Raw genomic sequence first — 24033 nt, 5'->3', positions numbered from 1 at the left:
TTCTCAACATGGCTTGGAGAAATGCAAAGTTCATATAAAGGCTCTTTGTAATTCACAACATTTCACCATCCACCCCCCCACCCCCCAAAAAAAACCTCTTTTAAAGTGTTCAAGTAGTTTCTAAAAAATACCATACATTTAGATGGAGCTTTTATATTCATTATCTCATTTGATCCTTATAAGTCTATGGGGTAGGCAGATGTTCCACAGGTAAGGATAAAGAGAGAGGTACTTAACACCTTGCTAAATATCCCTGCAAGTAAATAAAAGAATTTCTTATTATTACCTTACAATGGAGCAACGCTAGTGATTCTCACCAGTAATTTAATACAGAGCCTGCATGTAACCAAATAACAACTGCCCACATGCACACTATTATCCCAGACACCAAAAAAAGTTAATACTAAAAGGTATCAACTAACCACAAGGATGTTATATATAGTACAAGAAAAAAGATAGCATAAAGAAATCTCTAAAATGAAAATATTTTTCTCTCAAAGGAAGAGTGAAATAAAATGTATGTTTTTAAAAATAAATGCTTTCTTTAACTTACACATAGAAAAAAAGCTCCTAGGTAAAAACAGTTGGGGTAGGAGAGACCACAGGAATGAGTTAGCAGGATGGTAAGAAAGATAACAGGGCACAGATCTGTTCACATAAACAGTGACAATTAGTCAACTAGCTTTGTCATTTATTCAATCAGTATTAATTGCATAAGCCATTGCCCAAGGTACTCTAAGAAATACTATGATAAATAGGAAAAAATTATTGCATTCAAGCAGCTTACCACCTAGTTGGGAAGATAATACCAACACAGATAAAACACTCATTCATTGATCAACATTTCCTGAGTGGTCACAGGAAGGCACTGAGTTTAGCATTGTGAGAAACACAAAGATGAATGAAACAGAGCCTTAGCCCTCCAGGGTGTAACAGTCTGGTAGAGAAGATAACACAGTTATGCAAGTTTTGAACAGAGAACATAAGAAGTGCTATAGGAACGGTCCAAATAAAATGCTACGTGAATTCCAAAGAGGGAGAAATGGTTCCTAAATGGGGGTTTGGGGAAAATGTTAAGTAGTAGGCGTTTAGAATAAAGGGTATGCAGGATTGGGGAACCCACTGACTGGGGAGGAAAGACATTTTAAGTGAGGGTCAAATGTACGTTAAGTTAGAGATTTTGGAAAGTAAAGGAAGGAAAGAGGGGGCAGTGAGTATATAAGGTATTGGGGGAGTGATCCCATGGTATATGAAGGCGTTTAGTGGGAAAGAAAGGGAAGTCAAATCACAGGGGGGCTCAAATGGGAGTCTAAAAAGCTTATGTGGTTTGTGGGATATGGGACATAAGAAAAAGTAGAACACAGCACATCTTAAAAGAGATCTAAAGTCAATGATAAGAGGAAAGGAAGATTAGGTTCATAAGTAGAGAAAAGATAATTCAATTAGGTCTAGAAAGGCAGACATGATTCTGACAGTCTGCTCCAGATTATATAAATTGATGAAAGCCATGGTTCAAGCCAGGCCAGTAACCCTTTGGTTGGTGCCCTTCCGTCTAAATCTTGGGAGCTGGCTCAATTCTGGTATCTACTTAGATATGTTAGTTGTAAAATGACATTGGCCTGAATAAAACCAAACCTCAGGAACTAAGCCTTTAGCAAACACACATATACAGAGACACAATCATCATATGCACCTGTCCCCACCAAATCCCCCTCACATCCTTTTTGGTAGGATACTTTCTTTGTTTGCTATTTTTTTCTAATTATAAAATTAAGACATATTGACTGTAGAAAATCTAGTCTTCTCATTGCCATTAATTTTAACATTGACATAATAAGCCATAGTATGACTGTATTAACACTGATAGCTACAATGCTATACTGAGAGCCAGTGTGCCTGGAAACCAGCAAAATGCCCAAGACCAGTATGGTCAGCCCAAAGACAATATTGGTCTTCCCAAGAATCATTTGGGGCTCTGCTCCTAAAGCCCAAAGGAGACTGCTTCTAGACTGCCTCCAACCTTCCCAGGATGTATAAAGGGGCCCAAAGCAATCTCTCAGGAGTCAAAAACAAACAAGCAAAAACCGTGAATATAAGAGACACCAATCTAGACCATTGGTTGGATACTCACCATGTAGGGGTGCACAGGTTTAGGCATATTCATTGACAAATTTATTTTTATCAGAGATTGCCTAGATTAGAGTAATTATAACCTAAATAGGTTGAATGGACCGGAACTAAACTTAGAAAACCAATGAGTCAAATATTGTTGGGTTTTGTATTAGGGCAGCTTGATGTAGAGGTTAAGGGCATGAGCTTTAAACTCAATCAGAACTGATATGAACCTCAGTTATGACCCACTGTAACTGGGTGGTTTTGGGAAAGTTACTTAACCCTTCAAAGATTTAAGAAAATAGGGATAATATAACACCTGTGATCATTAAATAAAAAATGAATATATGGAAGACTGTCATTAAATGGCAGTTTATTAATAACAGCCAATCATCATGGTACCAATTTACACAGAAATTTATTGTCCTTAAAGAATGCATGCTTTCTCAGCAAAGGAAACCATAAACAAAATGAAAAGACAACCTATGGATTGGGAGAAAATATTTGCAACTGATATGGCCGACAGGGCTTAATTTCCACAATATACAAACAGCTCACACAACTCAAAAACAAAAAAAACAAACAACCCAATCAAAAAATGGGCCGAAGACCTAAATAGACATTTCTCCAAAGACATACAGATGGCCAACAGGCACATGAAAAGATGCTCAACATCGCTAATTATTAGAGAAATGTAAATCAAAACTATAATGAGATACCACCTCACACTGATCAGAATGGCCACCATTAAAAAGTCTTCAAATAACAAATGCTGGAGAGGGTGTGGAGAAAAGGGAACCCTCCTACACTGTTGGTGGGAATGTAAGTTGGTGCAGCCACTATGCAAAACAGTATGGAGGCTCCTCAAAAACTAAAAACAGAGTTGCCATATGATCCAGCAATCCTACTCTGGGGCATATATCCAGACAAAACTATAATTCAAAGAACCATGCACCCCTATGTTCACAATAGCACTATTTACAATAGCCAGGACATGGAAACAACCTAAATGTCCATTGACAGATGAATGGATAAAGAAGATGTGATGTATATATATACAATGGAATATTACTCAGCCATAAAAAGGAATGAAATAATACCATTTGCAGCACATGGATGGACCTAGAGATTATCATACTAAGTGAAGTCAGTCAGAAAGAGAAAGACAAATACAAATACCGTGATATCACTTATATGTGGAATCTACATATAACACAAATGGACATACTTACAAAACAAAAACAGACTCACAGACATGTGGTTGCCAAGGGGGAAGGGGGAAGGGGAAAGGGGGGAGGGGGCGGGACGGAGTGGGAGTATGTGGTTAGCAGATGCAAACTACTACATATAGAAACGTTAAACAACAAGGTCCTACTGCATAGCACAGCGAACTATATTCAATATCCTGTGATAAACCATAATGGAAAAGAATGTGAAATAGAATGTATGTATATGTATAACTGAATCACTGCTGTACAGTAGAAATTAACACAACATTGTAAATCAACTATACTTCAATTTAAAAAAAACAAGAATGAGTGCTATCTACTTTTTAAATTATAAAAATATACACGTTCATTATAGAAAATTTAGAAAATACTGATAAACAATAATTTTACTGTCATAGTCCAGATACAGCTAAGTTTATGTATTTTCAAAAACATCTTTAGTACCTGGCCCTATTGTTTTTTTTTAATGAATCAGACTTGGGAAGTGAAATATACGTTAAGTTTCCATAACAGAATTATAGAACACTAGAAGTTTCATTTTCAGATTTTCAGATTTCTTTCCCCAGAAAAGACAAAGCAAACTAGGTGTGGTGCTATCTTCAATGTGCTACAATGAATCTCATTTATTCTTTAAGGTTCATCTCCATGATGTGTTTTACAATTCCCTTCAAACTCATGATCTCTTCTTCCTTTGATCCTCTATACCACAGGGTTTACATCTCTCATACAGCACTTCTCATACTCCACACTGTAGCTATCCATGTTTTTTTTTCTTACCTGCCACTCCCTCTCCCTGCCCTTCCCCTTGCTCTATCTCCTAGAGCTGGGACCTTTTTTTTTTTTTTGGAGTATAGTTGATGTACAACATTATATACGTTACAGGTGTACAATATAGTGACTCATAATTTTTAAATGTTATGTTCCATTTATAGGTATTATAAAATATAATATCCTTGTAGCTTATTTTATATCTAATAGTATGTACCTCTAAATCCCCTACCCCTATACTGCCTCTCCCTCTCCTTCCCTCTCCCCACTAGTAACCACTAGTTTGTTCTTTGTATCTGTGAGTCTGTTTCTTTTTTGTTATATTCGCTAGTTTGTTGTATTTTTTTGGATTCCACATAAAAGCGACATCATAGTATTTGTCTTTCTCTGTCTGACTTATTTCATTTAGCATAATACCTTCCAAATCCATCCATATTGTTGTGAATAGCAAATTTTCATTCTTTTTTACAGCTGGGTAGTATTCCATTGTGTGTGTGTGTGTGTGTGTGTGTGTGTGTGTGTGTGTGTGTGTGTGTGTACATCTTCTTTATCCATTCATCTGTTGATGGGCATTTGGGTTGCTTACATATCTTGGCTTTTGTAAATAATGCTGCTATGAACATTGGGGTGGCATGTATCTTTTTGAATTAGTGTTTTTGTTTCTTTCAGATATATATATATATTCAGGAGTGGAATTGCTGGGTCACATGGTAGTTCTATTTTTAGTTTTTTAAGAAACCTCCATAATGTTTTCCCCAGCGGCTGTACCAATTTACATTCCCACCAGTAGTATACAAGGGTTTAGGGATGGGACTTTTAACTGGAGGACTGCGAACCTTCTGAAATCATACATAAAAATAGTGTTTCTGTAGGTACAAATACATTTTCCTGGACGGAATCCATTTATATAACAAATACTCAAAAAAAGGTCCAAGAATCGAAAAAAGGTATGGAACACTTGTCTAGAGCAGCAGTCCTCAACCTTTTTGGCACCAGGGACTGGTTTTGTGGAAGATAATTTTTCCACGGATGGGAGGGGGATGGTTCAGGCAGTAATGCGAGAGATGGTTCAGGTGGTAATGGCAGCAATGTGGAGCGATGGGGAGTGACAGATGCTAGGGGAAAGACTTGTAATTTAATTATCCTGGATTCTCTACAGCAGGGGTCCCAAAGCCCCAGGGTACCAGTCTGCAGCCTGTTAGGAACGAGGCCACATAGCAGGAAGTGAGTGGCGAACAAGCGAGCAAAGCTTCATCTGCCGCTCCCCGTCGCTCCCCATCACTCGCATTACTGCCTGAACCAACCACCCCATCACTCACATTACTGCCTGAACCATCCCCCTCCCCTCCGACTGTGGAAAAATTGTCTGCCACGAAACTGATCCCTGATGCCAAAAAGGTTGGGGACCGCTGCTCTACAGTGCTTAGCACCTACCTTCATATGGATAATATTTGCTGATTTACAACCTTAACATTGACTATACTTCAATAAAAACATAAAAAAGAGAAATGAAAACAAAAACTTGAAAAGAAGAAGAAACAGTAGCAAAAGCAGCAGCTACCTACTATGGAATATATTGCAAACTTTGAGTTGATGAGTTTTTCCCAAAGGAAGATTCTAAGAATGACAACAAAATAAAGTAAGCACTGGTTTCCTCATTAAAAAAATAAAATAAAATTTTATTAATAAATCATAAAATCAATGTTAGGTTTATGTTTAATGCAATCTTAAAAAATATGTTTTCCTCATGTTTCATTCTCTCATTATAAAAACTACTGTTTTTGAAAGGAGAATGGTGCTTACCAGGGGCCAGGGGGAGGAGGGAATTCAGAGTTATTGTTTACTGGGTAAAGAGACTCAGTTTGGGAAGATGAGAAAGTTCTGGAGAAAGATGGTGGTGATGGTTGCACAACAATGTGAATGTACATAATGCTACTGAACTGTTATGTATATTTTACCACAATTTTAAAAATACTGCTTTTTATTCTCATCTAATATGAATCACCTATTAGAGAGCAGACTCTTCATCAGAGGTAAGAAACAAAGAAATACACTGCTTAAATTTTAGGATATAAGAAACAAAGCCTCAAAGGAAAAGTAAATATTAACCCCAATCTACACATTGTTGGTTTTAGAATATAAGCACAAATTAAAACAGGGTGATATAATCAAAAATCCTGTCCAAGAGAGGGGCTGTTATCTCAGTAAACAAAGGAAAATTGCTTAGGGAAATCAGTTTATCCGTGTGAAGTAAATTAAACTTTTTCAAGGTACCAATTCACAACTCAGGGAATAACTGATAATTTAGCTCAATTTTACCAATAGTATCCACATAAATAATATAAGAGTTTTGGAAACCTGCAACAGGCATTTCAAACTTCCAGGAGTACAATTTAGTCGATAAACATTCTTTTTGTTTTTTTTAACATTTTATTGGAGTATAATTGCTTTACATTGTTGTGTTACTTTCTGCTGTATAACAAAGTGAATCATCTATACATATACATATATCCCCATATCCCATCCCTCTTGCATCTCCCTCCCACTCTCCCTCCCTATCTCACCCCTCTAGGTGGTCACAAAGCACTGAGGTGATCTCCCTGTGCTATGCGGCTTCTTCCCACTAGCTATCTATTTTACATTTGGTAATGTATATATATCAATGCCATTCTCTCACTTCTTCCCTGCTTACCCTTGCCCCTCCCTGTGTCCTTAAGTCCATGCTCTACGTCTGTGCCTTTTTTCCTGTCCTGCCCCTAGGTTCTTCAGAACCATTTGTTTTTTTTTTTAGATTCCATATATATGTGTTAGTATACGGTGTTTGTTTTCTTCCTTCTGACTCACTTCACTCTGTATGACAGACTCTAGATCCATCCACCTCACTACAAATAACTCAATTTTGTTTCTTTTTATGGCTGAGTAATATTCCATTGTATATATATGCCACATCTTCTTTATCCATTCATCTGTCGATGGACACTTAGGGTGCTTCCATGTCCTGGCTATTGTAAATAGTGCTGCAGTGAACATTGTGGTACATGACTCTTTTTCAATTGTGGTTTTCACAGGGTATATGCCCAGTAGTGGGATTGCTGGGTCATATGGTAGTTCTATTTTTAGTTTTTTAAGGAACCTCCATACTGTTCTCTATAGTGGCTGTATCAATTTACATTCCCACCAACAGTGCAAGAGGGTTCCCTTTTCTCCACACCCTCTCCAGCATTTATTGTTTGTAGATTTTTTGATGCTGGCCATTCTGACTAGAGTGAGGTGATACCTCACTGTAGTTTTGACTTGCATTTCTCTAATGATTAGTGATGTTGAGCATCCTTTCACGTGTTTGTTGACAATCTGTATATCATCTTTGGAGAAATGTCTATTTAGGTCTTCTGCCCATTTCTGAATTGGGTTGTTTGTTTTTCTGATATTGAGCTGCATGAGCTGCTTGTATATTTTGGAGATTAATCCTTTGTCAGTTGCTTCATTTGCAACTATTTTCTCCCATTCCAAGGGTTGTCTTTTCATCTTCTTTATGGTTTCCTTTGCTGTGCAAAAGCTTTTAAGTTTCATTAGGTCCCAACTGTTCATTTTTGCTTTTATTTCCATTCCTCTAGGAGGTGGGTCAAAAAGGATCTTGCTGTGATTTATGTCATAGAGTGTTCTGCCTATGTTCTCCTCTAAGAGTTTTATAGTGTTTGGTCTTACATTTAGGTCTGTAACTCATTTTGAGTTTATTTTTGTGTATGGTGTTAGGGAGTGTTCTAATTTCATTCTTTTACATATAGCTGTCCAGTTTTCCCAGCACCACTTATTGAAGAGGCTGTCTTTTCTCCAGTGTATATTCTTGCCTCCTTTATCAAAGATAAGGTGACCATATGTGCGTGGGTTTATCTCTGGGCCTTCTATCCTGTTCCATTGATCTATATTTCTGTTTGAGTGCCAGTACCATACTGTCTTGATTACTGTAGCTTTGTAGTATAGTCTGAAGTCAGGGAGCGTGACTACTTCAGCTCCGTTTTTCTCTCTCAAGATTGCTTTGGCTATTTGGGGTCTTTCGTGTTTCCATACAAATAGTGAAATTTTTTGTTCTAGTTCTGTGAAAGATGCCACTGGTACTTTGATAAGGGATTGCACTGAATCTGTAGATTGCTTTGGGTAGTATAGTCATTTTCACAATGTTGATTCTTCCAGTCCAAGAATATGGTATATCTCTCCATCTATTTGTATCATCTTTAATTTCTTTCATCAGTGTCTTATAGTTTTCTGAATACAGGTCTTTTGTCTCCTTAGGTAGGTTTATTCCTAGATATTTTATTCTTTTTGTTGCAATGGTAAATGGGAGTGTTTCCTTAATTTCTCTTTCAGATTTTTCATCATTAGTGTATAGGAATGCAAGAGATTTCTGTGCATTAATTTTGTGTCCTGCTACTCTACCAAATTCATTGATTAGCTCTAGTAGTTTTCTGGTAGCATCTTTAGGATTCTCTATGTATAGTATCATGTCATCAGCAAACAGTGACAGCTTTAATTCTCCTTTTCTGATTTTGAGTCCTCTTATTTCTTTTTCGTCTCTGATTGCTGTAGCTATAACTTCCAAAACAATGTTGAATAATAGTGGTGAGAGTGGGCAACCTTGTCTTGTTCCTGATCTTAGTGGAAATAGTTTCAGTTTTTCCCCACTGAGAATGATGTTGGCTGTGGGTTTGTCATATATGGCCTTTATTATGTTGAGGTAAGTTCCCTCTATGCCTATTTTCTGGAGGGTTTTTATCATAAATGGGTGTTGAATTTTGTCAAAAGCTTTCTCTGCATCTATTGAGATGATCATATGGTTTTTATCCTTCAATTTGTTAATATGGTGTACCACATTGATTGATTTGCGTATATTGAAGAATCCTTGCATTCCTGGGATAAACCCCACTTGATCATGGTGTATGATCCTTTTAATGTGCTATTGGATTCTGTTTGCTACTATTTTGTTGGGGATTTTTGCATCTATGTTCATCAGTGATATTGGCCTGCAGTTTTCTTTCTTTGTGACATCGTTGTCTGGTTTTGGTATCAGGGTGATGGTGGCCTCGTAGGATGAGTTTGGGAGTGCTCTTCCCTCTGCTATATTTTGGAAGAGTTTGAGAATGATGGGTGTTAGCTCTTCTCTAAATGTTTGATAGAATTCGCCTGTGAAGCCATCTGGTCCCGGGCTTTTGTATGTTAGAAGATTTTTAATCACCATTTCTATTTCAGTGCTTGTGATTCATCTGTTTATATTTTCTATTTCTTCCTGGTTCACTCTCAGAAGGTTTTGCTTTTCTAAGAATTTGTCCATTTCTAACAGGTTGTCCATTTTATTAGCATATGGTTGCTTGTAGTAATCTCTCATTATCCTTTGTATTTCTGCAGTGTCAGTTGTTACGTCTCCTTTTTCATTTCTAATTCTATTGATTTGAGTCTTCTCCCTTTTTTTCTTGATGAGTCTGGCTAATGGTTTATCAATTTTGTTTATCTTCTCAAAGAACCAGGTTTTAGTTTTACTGGTCTTTGCTTTTTTTTCTTTCATTTCTTTTTATTTCTGATCTGATCTTTATGATTTCTTTCCTTCTGCTAGTTTTGGGGTTTTTTGGTTCTTTCTCTAATTTCTTTAGGTGTAAGGTTAGGTTGTTTATTTGAGATTTTTCTTGTTTCTTGAGGTAGGATTGTATTGCTATAAACTTCCCCTTAGAACGGCTTTTACTGCGTCCCTTAGGTTTTGGGTCATCGTGTGTTCATTGTCATTTGTTTCTAAGTATTTTTTGATTTATTCTTTGATTTCTTCAGTGATCTCTTGTTTATTTAGTAGTGTATTGTTTAGCCTCCTGTGTTTGTACTTTTTACACTTTTTTCTTGTAATTGATATCTAGTTTCATAGCATTGTGGTCGGAAAAGATACTTGATATGAATTCAATTTTCTTAAATTTACCAAGGCTTGATTTGTGACCCAAGATATGATCTATCCTGGAGAATGTTCCATGAGCACTTGATCAGAAAGTGTATTCTGTTGTTTTTGGATGGAAAGTCCTATAAATATCAATTAAGTCCATCTTGTTTAATGTACCATTTAAAGCTTGTGTTTCCTTATTTATTTTCATTTCGGTTGATCTGTCCATTGGTGAAAGCGGGGTGTTAAAGTCCCCTACTATGATTGTGTTACTGTCGATTTCCCCTTTTATGGCTGTTAGCATTTGCCTTATGTACTAAGGTGCTCCTATGTTGGGTGCATAAATATTTACAATTGTTAAATCTTCTTCGTGGATTGATCCCTTGATCATTATGTAGTGTCCTCCTTTGTCTCTTGTACTAGTCTTTATCTTAAAGTCTATTTTGTCTGATATGAGAATTGCTACCCCAGCTTTCTTTTGATTTCCATTTGCATGGAATCTCTTTTCCATGTCCTCACTTCCAGTCTGGATGTGTCCCTAGATCTGAAGTGTATTTCTTGTATACAGCATATATGCAGGTCTTTTTTGGGTATGCATTCAGCCAGTCTATGTCTTTTGGATGGAGCATTTAATACATTTACATTTAAGGTAATTATCAATATGTATGCTCCTATTATCATTTTCTTAATTGTTTTGGGTTTGTTATTGTAAGTCTTTTTCTTCTCTTGTGTTTCCTGCCTAGAGAAATTTCTTTAGCATTTGTTGTACAGCTGGTTTGGTGGTACTGAATTCTATTAGCTTTTGCTTGTCTGTAAAGGTTTTAATCTCTCCGTCGAATCTGAATGAGATCCTTGCTGGGTAGAGTAGTCTTAGTTGTAGGTTCTTCCCTTTCATCACTTTAAATATGTCCTGCCACTCCCTTCTGGCTTGCAGAGTTTTGAGTTTTTGCTGAAAGATCAGCTGTTAACCTTATGGGGATTCCATTGTATGTTATTTGTTGTTTTCCCTTGCTGCTTTTAATATTTTTTCTTTGTATTTAATTTTTGATAGTTTGTATCTTGGCATGTTTCTCCTGGGATTTATCCTGTATAGAACTCTCTGTGCTTCCTGGACTTGATTGACTGTTTCCTTTCCCATATTAGGGAAGTTTCCAACTATAATCTATTCAAATATTTTCTCAGATCCTTTCTTTTTCTCTTCTTCTCTGGGACCCCTATAATTCGAATGTTGGTGTGTTTAATGTTGTCCCACAGGTCTCTGAGACTGTCCTCAATTCTTTTCATTCTTTTTTCTTTATTCTGCTCTACGGTAGTTATTTCCACTATTTTATCTTCCAGGTCACTTCTCCGTTCTTCTGCCTCAGTTATTCTGCTATTGATTCCTTCTAGAGAATTTTTAATTTCATTTATTGTGTTGTTCACCATTGTTTGTTTGCTCTTTAGTTCTTCTAGTTCCTTGTTAAACGTTTCTTGTACTTCCTCTATTCTATTTCCAAGATTTTGGACCATCTTTACTATCATTACTCTGAATTCTTTTTCAGGTAGCCTGCTATTTCCTCTTCATTTGTTTGGTCAGGTGTGTTTTTACCTTGCTCCTTCAACTGCTGTGTAATTCTCTGTTTTCTTATTTTGCTTAACTTACTGTGTTTGGGGTCTCCTTTCCGCAGGCTGCAGGTTTGTAGTTCCCGTTGTTTTTGGTGTCTGCCCCAGTGGGTAAGGTTGGTTCAGTGGCTTGTGTAGGCTTCCTGGTGGAGGGGACTGGTGCCTGTGTTCTGGTGAATGAGGCTGGATCTTGTATTTCTGGTGGCCAGGACCATGTCTGGTGGTGTGTTTTGGGGTGTCTGTGAACTTATTATGATTTTAGGCAGACTCTCTGCTAATGGGTGGGGTTGTGTTCCTGTCTTGCTAGTTGTTTGGCATGGGGTGTCCAGCACTGGAGCTTGCTGGTCGTTGAGTGGAGCTGGGTCTTAGCGTTGAGATGGAGATCTCTGGGAGAGCTCTCGCCGATTGATATTATGTGGGGCCAGGAGGTCTCTGGTGGTCCAATGTCCTGAACTTAGGTTTCCCACCTTCGAGGCTCAGCCCTGACACCTGCCCGGAGCACCAAGACCTTGTCAGCCACACGGCTGATCCAGAGAACTTCCAGGAGAGGAACCTGCAGCTTGTTCAGTCCACGAAGAACTTCCTGCGAATCAACAATGCCCGCTTCGGCAAGTTCAAGTTCAAGAGCCACTCAGGGGAGTTCAGGCTGGGCGTGATCTCCTCAGCTCAGTATTCCAAGAATTGCCTGTACCTGCCTGCTGGGGAGAATTTGCAGAACATCTTTGACGAGCTGCTGGTGCTCACGCACCTGGATTTTGGTGGCTTCGAGCGGCCTGCCCGCACCACCACCAGGAAGAACAAGAAGAGTGCGTGGCAGTCCGGCAGCCGCCAGGTGGCCTGGACTTCAGGACCCACCGGCCAGCAGGTGCGCTCTAGCAGCAAAGTCAGCAGCCACCAGGTGCTGCACGTGGCCACCACCAGGAGTCTCAAGTATCTCTCCCCACCGTGGGCAGGGGCTGCCACATCCATGAGCCTCCTTTCTCCTTCTTCCTTCTCCTGGGCTACCAGACAGCCGGGTGAGGCCCTGGGGAGGCCTCCAGCTCAGGCTCTTTGCCGCCGGCCGCCTTAGTGACCATTCTTAATATTTAAAAATACAAAAGTCCCAAAACTACTTTAAAAAAAAAGCAGACTACATAGAACACTTACTACAAAAAGGATGAATTATTTTCCTATGTTACTTCACTTTACCCCCATCTCATGCTTTACAATTCGCCTCAACAATGAAAAAGCCTCAGACTTCAGAAAGGTTATAAATCTATCTAAAACATCAAAAATACACATAATTATTAGTGACATTATAATCATATTTCCAAACAATGTGTATATATTATCAAATACTTAATTTCTAAACCTTTTGATGATTGTCAGTGACATCTCTTGGTTATTTATTACCAATAAATAACTGATTTAAAAAGACATTTAAAAATTGCATTATTTCCCCCAAAGTCCTCATATGTATATAAGAGATTTACAACTATTTCTCCATTGGGATCTAGGAAAATCCTTACAAACAGATTCAACGTAAAAACTAATACTAATATTAAAATCCATAGCATAAAAAAGATATCCACTACCATACTGAAGTATTGTGCATTTGATGTAAACTAATGTTTACTGCTCTCAACTTTAACATTAACTAATTAGCAGGATATAAAATTTTCCCATAGTTGTATTTATCAAAAAGCCAAATTTTCCCAATATATATTCTTATTCAGCATTTACTCAATAAACTATTACTGAGTGCCTGCCACATATCAGGCAGTATGCTAGAAGTGCTGGAGAGCTATGAACCAAAGAGCCATGTTTTACCTAAACAATACTTAAGCACTACTTCTTTTCTAGAACACAGATTACATCACCACCTTTTCAAAGTGTCTTTATGTATTGTAAACATGTTCATTCTGGCAATATTTTGAAAAATTTAGTTCATGAATCAGATCTCTAAAGGTAAATTTATATGTTTTTTAATTTAAAAAATTTAATGTTTTTTAAGACATAAAAATGTTTGTCTGTCATGGAGTGTGTTTTTCTGTATGGCAATAACAAAACATCAAAGATAGCATAAGTTAATTTAAACTTTAAGAATTACCTGAAATAGGGGGGCAGAGTCAAGATGGCGGCACGGGAAGATGCAGAGTTCACATCTCCCCACAACTAGGGCACCTGCGGACACTGGTGGGGACCTTGATGCCCAAGGAGACGGGGAGGAACCCTTGAGTGACCGGGTAGGACGTAGGGGGAGTGAGGGATGAGGAGAAGTGGAGGCCAGACAGGACCGGCGCCCCTGAGGGGTGGCTGGGAGGGGGGAGGGGTTCCCACACGGGACCCCCTGGGGAACCTGGGGAGCTTGTAGGATCGGCGGGAGTGTGCCTAGTGTTTCCCCTGCCCACTCAGGCCCCAGGAAGCCTGCTGGGCTCCTGGGCCTGGTCCTTCATTCTGCAAGGTCCCCTCCAGCTGTGGGGGTCCAGGCCTGGTCCTCTGCCTCCTGGGGCCTCCTGTGGCCGCGTGGCTCCAAGAGGCATGGGGGGTCGTGTGGAGAAGAAGAAACGCCAATGGGAAGGGGCCCTTAGGGATAGGAGGATCAGGGGTGAAAGTGCCTAGAGTTTCCCCCGCCCACTCGGGCCCAGTGAACCTGCTGGGGTCCTGGACCTGGTCCTCCAACCTCCAAGGCCAGAGGCACTCCTGGGCCCCTCCTGCTGCATTGAGCCTAACCTCCAACCCTTACCCCACCCCCAGGGCCTTTTCCAGCCCCATGGGTCCTAAGCATAGGCCCCACATACCGCCTAAACCCCACCCCCCGCCTAAGCCCCGCCCCCCACAGCCAAGGCGTTTTCTGGCTTTTTTTCCTCCCCTCTTTTTTTACTATTGTGGTTCTGTTTTACCTTCCACTTGTTTCAACTATAGTTTTACTTTTTTATTCTTTCTAATATATCTGTTAGTTTTCCAATCTTATTTTTTACTCTTTGTTATTGTTCTGCTCCTTTTTTTCTTTTCTTTTTTTTTTTGCCACCCTGCACAGCTTGCGGAATCTTGGTTTGTGAGCCCGGGGTTGGGCCAGAGCTCCTGCAGTGGGAGCTCCAAGCCTGAACCACTGGATTAACAGACAACCTCAGACCCCAGGGAATATTCATTTGAGTGAGGTCTCCCGGAGGTCCTCATCTCGGCACCAAGACCCAGCTCTAACCAACAGCCTACAAATTCCAGTGCTGGAAGCTTCAGGCCAAACAAGCAGTAAGACCGGAACACTATCCCACCCATCAAAAAAAAGGCGGGGGGGAGGGTGACAAAAAAATATGTCATAGATGAAGGAGCAAGGTAAAAACCTACAGGACCAAATAAATGAAGAGGAAATAGGTGACATACCTGAAAAATAATTCAGAGTAATGATAGTAAAGATGATCCAGAATCTCGGAAATAGAATGGTGGCACAGATTGAGAAAATATAAGAAATGTTTATCAAAGATCTAGAAAAACTAAAGAACAAACAAACAGCAATGAACAACAAAATAACTGAAATGAAAAATACACTAGAAGGAATTAATAACAGAATAGCTGAGGCAGAAGACCAAATAAGTGAGCTGGAAGACAATGGTGGAAATAACTGCCAAGGAGCAAAATAAAGGGAAAAGAATGAAAAGAATTGAAGACAATCTCAGAGACCTCTGGGCAAACACTAAACACACCAACATTCAAATTATAGGGGTCCCAGAAGAAGAAGAGAAAAAGAAAGGGTCTGAAAAAATATTTGAAGAGATTATAGTTGAAAACTTCCTTAATATGGGAAAGGAAATAGTCACCCAAGTCCAGGAAGTGCAGAGAGTCCCATACAGGATAAACCCTAGGAGAAACACACCAAGGCACACATTAATCAAACTAACAAAAATTAAATTCAAAGCAAAAATATTAAAAGCAGCAAGGGAAAAGCAAAAAACAACATGCAAAGAAATCCTCATGATGTTATCAGCTGATTCTTCAGCAGAAACTGCAGGCCAGAAGGGAGTGGCAGGATATACTTAAAGTGATGAAAGAGAAAATCCTACAACCAAGATTACTCTATCCAGCAAGGATCTCATTCAGATTCGACAGAGAAATCAAACGCTTTTCAGACAAGCAAAAGCTAAGAGAATTAAGCACCACCAAACCAGCTCTACAACAAATGCTAAAGGAACTTCTCTAGGCAAGAAACACAAGAGAAGAAAAAGACCCATGAAAACAAACCCAAGACAATTAAGAAAACGGTAATAGGAACATTCATATCGATAATAATCTTGAATGTAAATGGATTAACTGCTCCAAACAAAAGACACAGGCTGGCTGAATGGATACAAAAACAAGACCCTTATATACGCTGTCTATAAGAGACCCACTTCAGACCTAGGGACACATACAGACTGAAAGTGAAGGGATGGAAAAAGATATTCCCTGCAAATGGAAATCAAAAGAAAGCGGGAGTAGCAATAGTCGTATCAGATAAAATAGACTTTAAAATAAAGACTGTTACAAGAGATAAGGAAGGACAATACATAATGATCAAGGGATCAATCCAAGAAGAAGATATAACAATTATAAATATTTATGCGCCCAACATAGGAGCACCTCAATACATAAGGCAAATGCTAATAGCCATAAAAGGGGAAATCGACAGTAACACAATCATAGTAGGGGACTTTAACACCCCACTTTCACCAATGGACAGATCATCCAAACAGAAAATAAATAAGGGCACAAGCTTTAAATGATACATTAAACAAGATGGACTTAATTGTTATTTATAGGACTGTCCACCCAAAGGTGGCTGAATACACTTCTTCTCAAGTGCACAAGGAACACTCTCCAGGATAGATCACATCTGGGGTCACAAATCAAGCCTCAGAAAATTTAAGAAAATTGAAATTGAATCAAGCATCTTTTCTGACCACAACACTATGAGATTGGTAATCAATTACAGAAAAAAAACTGTAAAAAACACAAATACATGGAGACTAAACAGTGTGCTACTAAATAACCAAGAGATCACTGAAGAAATCAAAGAATAAATTAAAAAATACATAGAAACAAATGACAGTGAAAACACGATGACCCAAAACGTATGGGACGCAGCAAAAGCAGTTCTACGAGGGAAGTTTATAGCAATTCATTCTCACTTCAACAAACAAGAAGAATCTCAAATAAACAATCTAACCTTACACCTAAAGCAACTAGAGAAATTGGAACAAAGAAAACCCAAAGTCAGTAGAAGGAAAGAAATCATAAAGATCAGATCAGAAATAAATAAAACAGAAATGAAGAAAACAATAGCAAAGATCAATAAAACTAAAAGCTGGTTCTTTGAGAAGATAAACAAAATTGATAAACCTTTAGCCAGACTCAACAAGAAAAAAAGGGAGAGGATGCATATCAATAAATTAGAAATGAAAAAGGAGAATTCATAACTGACACTGCAGAAATACAAAGGATTATAAGAGACTACTACAAACAACTATATGCCAATAAAATGGACAACCACGAAGAAATGGACAAATTCTTGGAAAGATACAATTTTCCAAGACTGAGCCAAGAAGAATTAGAAAATAGAAACAGACTTATCACAAGTAATGAAATTGAAAAAGTAATTAAAAATCTTCCAACAAACAAAGGTCCAGGACCAGATGGCTTCACAAGCTAATTCTATCAAACATTTAGAGAAGAGCTAACACCCATCTTTCTCAAACTCCTGCAAAAAAATGCAGAGGGAGTAATACCCCCAAATTCATTCTACGAAGCCACCATCACCCTGATACTAAAACCAGACAAAGATATCACAAAAAAAGAAAATTACAGACCAATATCACTGATGAACATAGAAGCAAAAATCCTCAATACTACCAAACAGAATCCAGCAACACATTAGAATGATCACACAGCATGAACAAGTGGGATTTATCCCAGGAATGCAAGGATTCTTCAGTATATGCAAATCAATCAGCGTGATACACCATATTAACAAATTAAGGAATAAGAACCATATGATCATATCAATAGATGCAGAAAAACCTTTTGACAAAATTCAACACCCGTTTATGATAAAAAATCTCCAGAAAATGGGCACAGAGGGAACCTACCTAAAAATAATAAAAGCCATATATGACAAACCCACAGCCAACATCATACTAAATGGTGAAAAACTGAAAGCATTTCCACTAAGATAGGAACAAGACAAGGATGTCCATTCTCGCCACTCTTATTCAACATAGTTTTGGAAGTCCTAGCCACGGCAATCAGAGAAGAAAAAGAAATAAAAGGAATACAAATTGGAAAAGAAGAAGTAAAACTGTCACTGTTGGCAGATGACATGATACTATACACAGATAATCCTAAAGATGCCACTAGAAAACTACTAGAACTAATCATTGAATTTGGTAAGGTTGCAGGATACAAAATTAATGCACAGAAATCTGGCATTCCTATACACTAATGATGAAAAATCAGAAAGAAAAATTAAGGAAACACTTCCATTTACCATTGCAACAAAAAGAATAAAATACCTAGGAATAAACCTACCTAAGGAGGTGAAAGACTTGTAATCAGAAAACTATAAAACACTTATGAGAGAAATCAAAGATGACATAAACACACAGAGAAATAAACCATGTTCTTGGATTCGAAGAATCAATATTGTGAAAATGACTATACTACCCAAAGCAATGTACAGATTCAATGCAATCCCCATCAAACTACCAATGGCATTCTTCACAGAATTAGAACAAAAAATTTTACAATTTGTATGGAAACCAAAAGACCCCGAAAAGCCAAAGCAATCTTGAGAAAGATAAACAGAGCTGGAGGAATCAGGCTCCCCAACTCCAAACGACACTACAAATCAACAGTAATCAAGATAGTATGGTACTGGCATAAAAACAGAAATATAGATCAATGGAACAGGATAGAAAGCCTGCAGATCAACCCACGCACATATGGTCACCTAATTTATGACAAAGGAGGCAAGAACATACAATGGAGAAAAGACAGCCTGTTCAATAAATGGTGCTGGGAAAACTGGACAGCTACATGAAAAAGAATAAAATTAGAACACTCCCTAACACCATACACAAAAATAAACTCAAAATGGATTAAATACCTAAATATAAGACTGGACACTATAAAACTCTTAGAGGAGAACATAGGCAGAACACTCTATGACATATATCACAGCAAGATCCTTTTTGACCCACCTCCTACAGAAATGGAAATAAAAACAAAAATAAACAAATGGGACCTAATGAAACTTAAAAGCGTTTGCACAGCAAAGGAAACCATAAATAAGACGAAAAGACAACCCTTGGAACAGGAAAAAATATTTGCTAATGAAGCAACTGACAAAGGATTGTCTCCAAAATATACAAGCAGCTCATGCAGCTCAATATCAGAAAAACAAACAACCCAATCGAAAACTGGGCAGAAGACCTAAACAGACATTTCTCCAGAGAAGATATACAGATTGCCAAAAAACACATGAAAGGATGCTCAACATCACTAATCATTAGAGAAATGCAAATCAAAACTACAATGAGGTATCACCTCACACCAGTCAGAATGGCCATCATCAAAAAATCTACAAACAATAAATGTTGGAGAGGGTGTGGAGAAAAGGGAACCCTCTTACACTGCACTGTTGGTGGGAATGTAAATTGATACAGCCGCTATGGAGAACAGAATGGAGGTTCCTTAAAAAACTAAAAATCGAACTACTGTACGACCCAGCAATCCCGCTACTGGGCATATACCCTGAGAAAACTATAATTCAAAGAGTCATGTACCACAATGTTCATTGCAGCTCTATTTACAAGAGCCAGGACATGGAAGCAACCTAAGTGTCCACCGACAGATGAATGGATAAAGAAGATGTGGCACATATATACAATGGAATATTACTCAGCCATAAAAGGAAACGAAATTGAGTTATTTGTAGTGAAGTGGATGGACCTAGAGTCTGTCACAGAGACTGAAGTCAGAAAGAGAAAAACAAATACTGTATTCTAAGACATATATATGGAATCTAAAAAAAAAAAATGGTTCTGAAGAACCTAGGGGCAGGACAGGAATAAAGATGCAGACGTAGAGAATGGACTTGAGGACACGGGGAGTGGGAAGGGTAAGCTGGGACGAAGTGAGAAAGTGGCATGGACATATATACAGTACTGCAAGTAAAATAGATAGCTAGTGGGAAGCAGCCGCATAGCACAGGGTGATGAGCTCAGTGCTTTGTGACCACCTAGAGGGGTGGGATAGGGAGGGTAGGAAGGAGACTCAAGAGGGAGGAGATATGGGCATATATGTATATGTATAGCTGATTCGATTTGTTATAAAGCAGAAACTAACACACCATTGTAAAGCAATAAAGTTGTTAAAAAAAAAAAAGAAACTCTTAGAGGAAAACATAGGAAAAACACTCTTTGACATAAACTACAGGAAGATCTTTTTTACCCACCTCCTAGAGTAATGAAAATAAAAACAAAAATAAACAAATGGGACCTAAGGAAACTTAAAAGCTTTTGCACAGCAAAGGAAACCATAAACAAGATGAAAAGACAACCCTCAGTTTGGGAGAAAATATTTGCAAATGAATCAATGGACAAAGGATTACTCTCCAAAGTATATAAACAGCTCATGCAGCTCAATATCAAAAAAACAAACACCTCAGTTAAAAAATGGGCCTAAGACCTAAATAGACATTTCACCAAAGAAGACGTACAGATGGCCAAGAGGCACATGATAAGATGCTCAACACCACTATTTATTAGACAAATGCAAATCAAAACTACAATGAGGTATCACCTCACACCGGTCAGAATGGCCATCATCAAAAAATCTACAAACAATAAATGCTGGAGAGGGTGTGGAGAAAAGGGAACCCTTTGCACTGTTGGTAGGAATGTAAATTGATCCAGCCACTAGGGAGAACAATATGGAGGTTCCTTAAAAAACTAAAAATAGAACTACCATATGACCCAGCAATCCCCTGCTGGGCATATACCCTGAGAAAACCACAATTCAAAAAGAGTCATGACTACAATGTTCATCGCAGCACTATTTACAATAGCCAGGACATGGAAGCAACCTAAGTGTCCATTGACAGATAAATGGATAAAGAAGATGTGCCACATATATACAATGGAATATTGCTCAGCCATAAAAAGGAATGAAATTGGGCCATTTGTAGAGATGTGGATGGACCTAGAGTCTGTCATACAGAGTGAAGTAAACCAGAAAGAGAAAAACAAATATCGTATATGAACACATATACATGGAATTTAGAAAAATGGTACAGATGAACCTATTTGTAGGGCAGGAATAGAGATGTAGACGTAGAGAATGGACATGTGGACACAGGGGTAAGGGGAGGGTGGGAAGAACTGGGAGATTAGGTTTGACATAAATACACTACCATGTGTAAAATAGATAGCTAGTGGAAACCTTATATAGCCAGGGAGCTCAGTTTGGTGCTCTGTGATGACCCAGATGGGTGGGATGGGGGGGTGGGAGGGAGTTCCAATAGGGAGGGGATAAGGGTGTGCATATAGCTGATTCACTTCATTGTACAGCAGAAACTAACAAAACATTGTGAAGCAATTTTACTACAAAAAAAAAAAGAGTTACCTGAAATAGGAATATTCTGTGAGACTGATAACTGCACATCTCCAGTTCCTGGTGGCATGTCAACAACTAAATAGTCCAGTTGACCCCAATCTACCTAAAAACCAAGATGACACAAATAACATCACTGTATAAACAATTGTGGTGAATAGTGATATAAACAAAAATAAATGAATTAATAACAAAGCTAAAATAATAGCTTTCACTTGAGCCATTAGTAAATGCTCAAGTAAATGCTCATTTATCAGTAAATGCTGATAAATGAATGAATAAGAAACAATCTTTGCCTCTAGCAGACCTTTTCTGACCGATAAGGTTAAATTTTCAAATGACACCGCAAAACACACACATACCATAATGGTGAACCCCTTGCACAATGGACTTCTATTCAGGACCACTCATTTATTTTCACTGAAAATAGCCCGTATTTTACCTAAGGAGGTCTTAGCTTTTTGTCCTTTGTGGTTTTTGGTACAGTGTTTCTATAGCAGATCTTAATATAATTTTTTTAAGTTTATTATTTTTCCTTCATAAAACACACTAATAATGAAAACCAAAACTTAATAAGAAAATTTTAGAAATATAACTAGAGTTCCAAATTAACATTTTGATTATTTCTTTTCAGGCACTTTTCTAAGTATCTATATCTAGAAAATTCAGCTGTTTAACCAAGTCCTTAATGCTCAGCCTCAATTAGATAGGGCTCAAGGGTACCTCAGGCTCTTTTCTCCTCAGGTGGTTCTTCCTTCTGAGTCCCCAGTTTCAGTGAAAGGCCCTAGGATCCTCTTAGTTACCTAATGCAAAGGCTTGGGGTAATACTTAACTGTTCCCTTTCCCTCGCTATCCCCAGTCACTGATTATGCCTTCTAAAAATCTCTCAAATGTATCCACGTCTCTCTTTCTGCATGGCCGAGAACCAAACATAGGCCACAGGCATCTATCACTAAAGTCTCCCAACCAATCTCTCTGGTCTAGCACTGCCCATACAGTGTGTTCCTAACACCAGTGAAAATTGGTTTGATAATGCCACTTTTTTGCTTAAAACTCTTCTATTGCTTTTAGGATAAAATCTAAGTTTTAGCTTCAGAACCTCTGCCTGGTCTTCTTCACTTGCTAATTCCTCCTCATTCTTTAGATTGTAGCTTGAAATTTACTTCCCATAACTTCCATTAAAGATTAGATATGGTGTTCTTACTATGTAGGAACAATTCTTCTAATCGTTTGTTCATTCATTCATTCATTCACCCAACAAATGTTTATTGAGTACCTACTATATATTAGGCATTGAGCTAGGTATTGATAATTAAATGGTATCATGGTCCTTAGCCTCACAGAATTTACAATACAGAGGGAGACAGATATTAAGCACATAACGATATAACCTGTGCAAAGAAGTTAGTGAGAGAAGCTGAAAGATCAACATAGCTGAAGTGCAAGGGGAAAGATGGCATTCATTTACTGTTATTTCAGTATCTGTCTTCTTATGAAACTGTAGATGACTTAGAATACATAACAAAGAATGGATACATAGGAGATGCTCAATAAGTTTTCTTTCAAGGAATGAATGAATAAACACATGCAAAGATCCAAAAATTTTTAAATGTAAATGTAAATCATACTGTGTATATAATCCCATATCCTGCTTCTTAAAACTTAATAATGTGAAATAAGCCTTTTCCATATAATCACATATTTTTAAAATTAAAATTTAGATGATACTGGGTCAGATGGATTCATTCATGTATTAACACATTTATTCAACACATATTTACTGAGAATTGATGCCAGGCACTGTGCCAGGTGATGAAGATACAGCAGTGAAAAAAACAAAGTCCCAGCCACCAGGCAACTAACGTTTTAGTGAGGAAGACAGGTAGATAAACAGGCAGAAAGACAAGCAAATCAAAGACAAGCACTACAAAGAAACAAGTATCCCTTACTATACAAAATTACTTGGTTCCTGATTTGGATATATCCAGATCAAATAGCAAGAGACAGTTTTAGGGACTTCCCTGGTGGTCCAGTGGTTAAGACTCCGTGCTTCCAACGCAGGGGGCATGGGTTCGATCCCTGGAGGGGGAACTAAGATCTCACATGCCATACGGCATGGCCAAAAAATAAAATTAAAAAAAAAAAAAAGAGATAGTTTTAAAATCTTCAATTCCTGAATTTCAGAGGGCAAGTAGTAAGAGTTCAGACAGCTAAGGATTTATCAAAGAATTTCTTTGAGTCTCTTCAGTTCCCAAGGTCCGATGGTGAGGAACACATGAAGAAGAGGGAAAAGGAATAGAGTGGTAGAAGATGCTACTTTCGACAGGGTGGTCAGAGCCTGGAGTGAAATGAGAAAAATAACTGATGCAATTCTCGGAAAGCATTCCAGGCAGAAGCAATAGCAAGTGCAAAGGACCTGAGATGGGGATATGCTTGGAGCATTCAAGGAATAGCTAGGAAGGCAGTACAGCCTTTCTAAAATAGCACTCCCCCAACCATCAGTCTCTTTCCTTCTCTGAATGTGTCCTTCTTCAACACATTTATCCGTATATGTCATTATATACTGACATGTCTTTTAGGAATTCTATAATATTTCTCAAACACAAGTACTTGACACTGATTTAATGACACATTTTAAGAGAATGATGAAATGATGAACATGAAGTAGTTCGTTTTCAATATAGGGTTTCTTGGTTTGAAAAATAGTTACCCCTAAGTTACCCATGGCCATCATCTATGAAACTATTTACAAAAAAGATAAAGGATACTTTTCATTTTATATCC

General features: G+C 38.1%; 1 protein-coding gene across 2 annotated transcripts in view; it reads right to left on the bottom strand.

Annotated features, from left to right (window-relative positions):
- The window catches only part of NUBPL (NUBP iron-sulfur cluster assembly factor, mitochondrial), a 252526-nt gene that overhangs the window by 44730 nt on the left and 183763 nt on the right, over positions 1-24033 (bottom strand). For both annotated transcript variants that reach the window (XM_061182427.1, XM_061182428.1), the window contains exon 7: positions 21262-21355. In XM_061182427.1, coding sequence (XP_061038410.1) covers positions 21262-21355 — 94 coding nt within the window. The remainder of the gene's footprint in view (positions 1-21261; positions 21356-24033) is intronic.

Source organism: Eubalaena glacialis, chromosome 2, assembly GCF_028564815.1.
Source record: "Eubalaena glacialis isolate mEubGla1 chromosome 2, mEubGla1.1.hap2.+ XY, whole genome shotgun sequence".
In the NCBI taxonomy this organism is placed as follows: Eukaryota; Metazoa; Chordata; class Mammalia; order Artiodactyla; family Balaenidae; genus Eubalaena; species Eubalaena glacialis.
The sequence above is the reverse complement of the archived record's forward strand: the minus strand, read 5'-3'. Positions and strand labels throughout refer to the sequence as shown.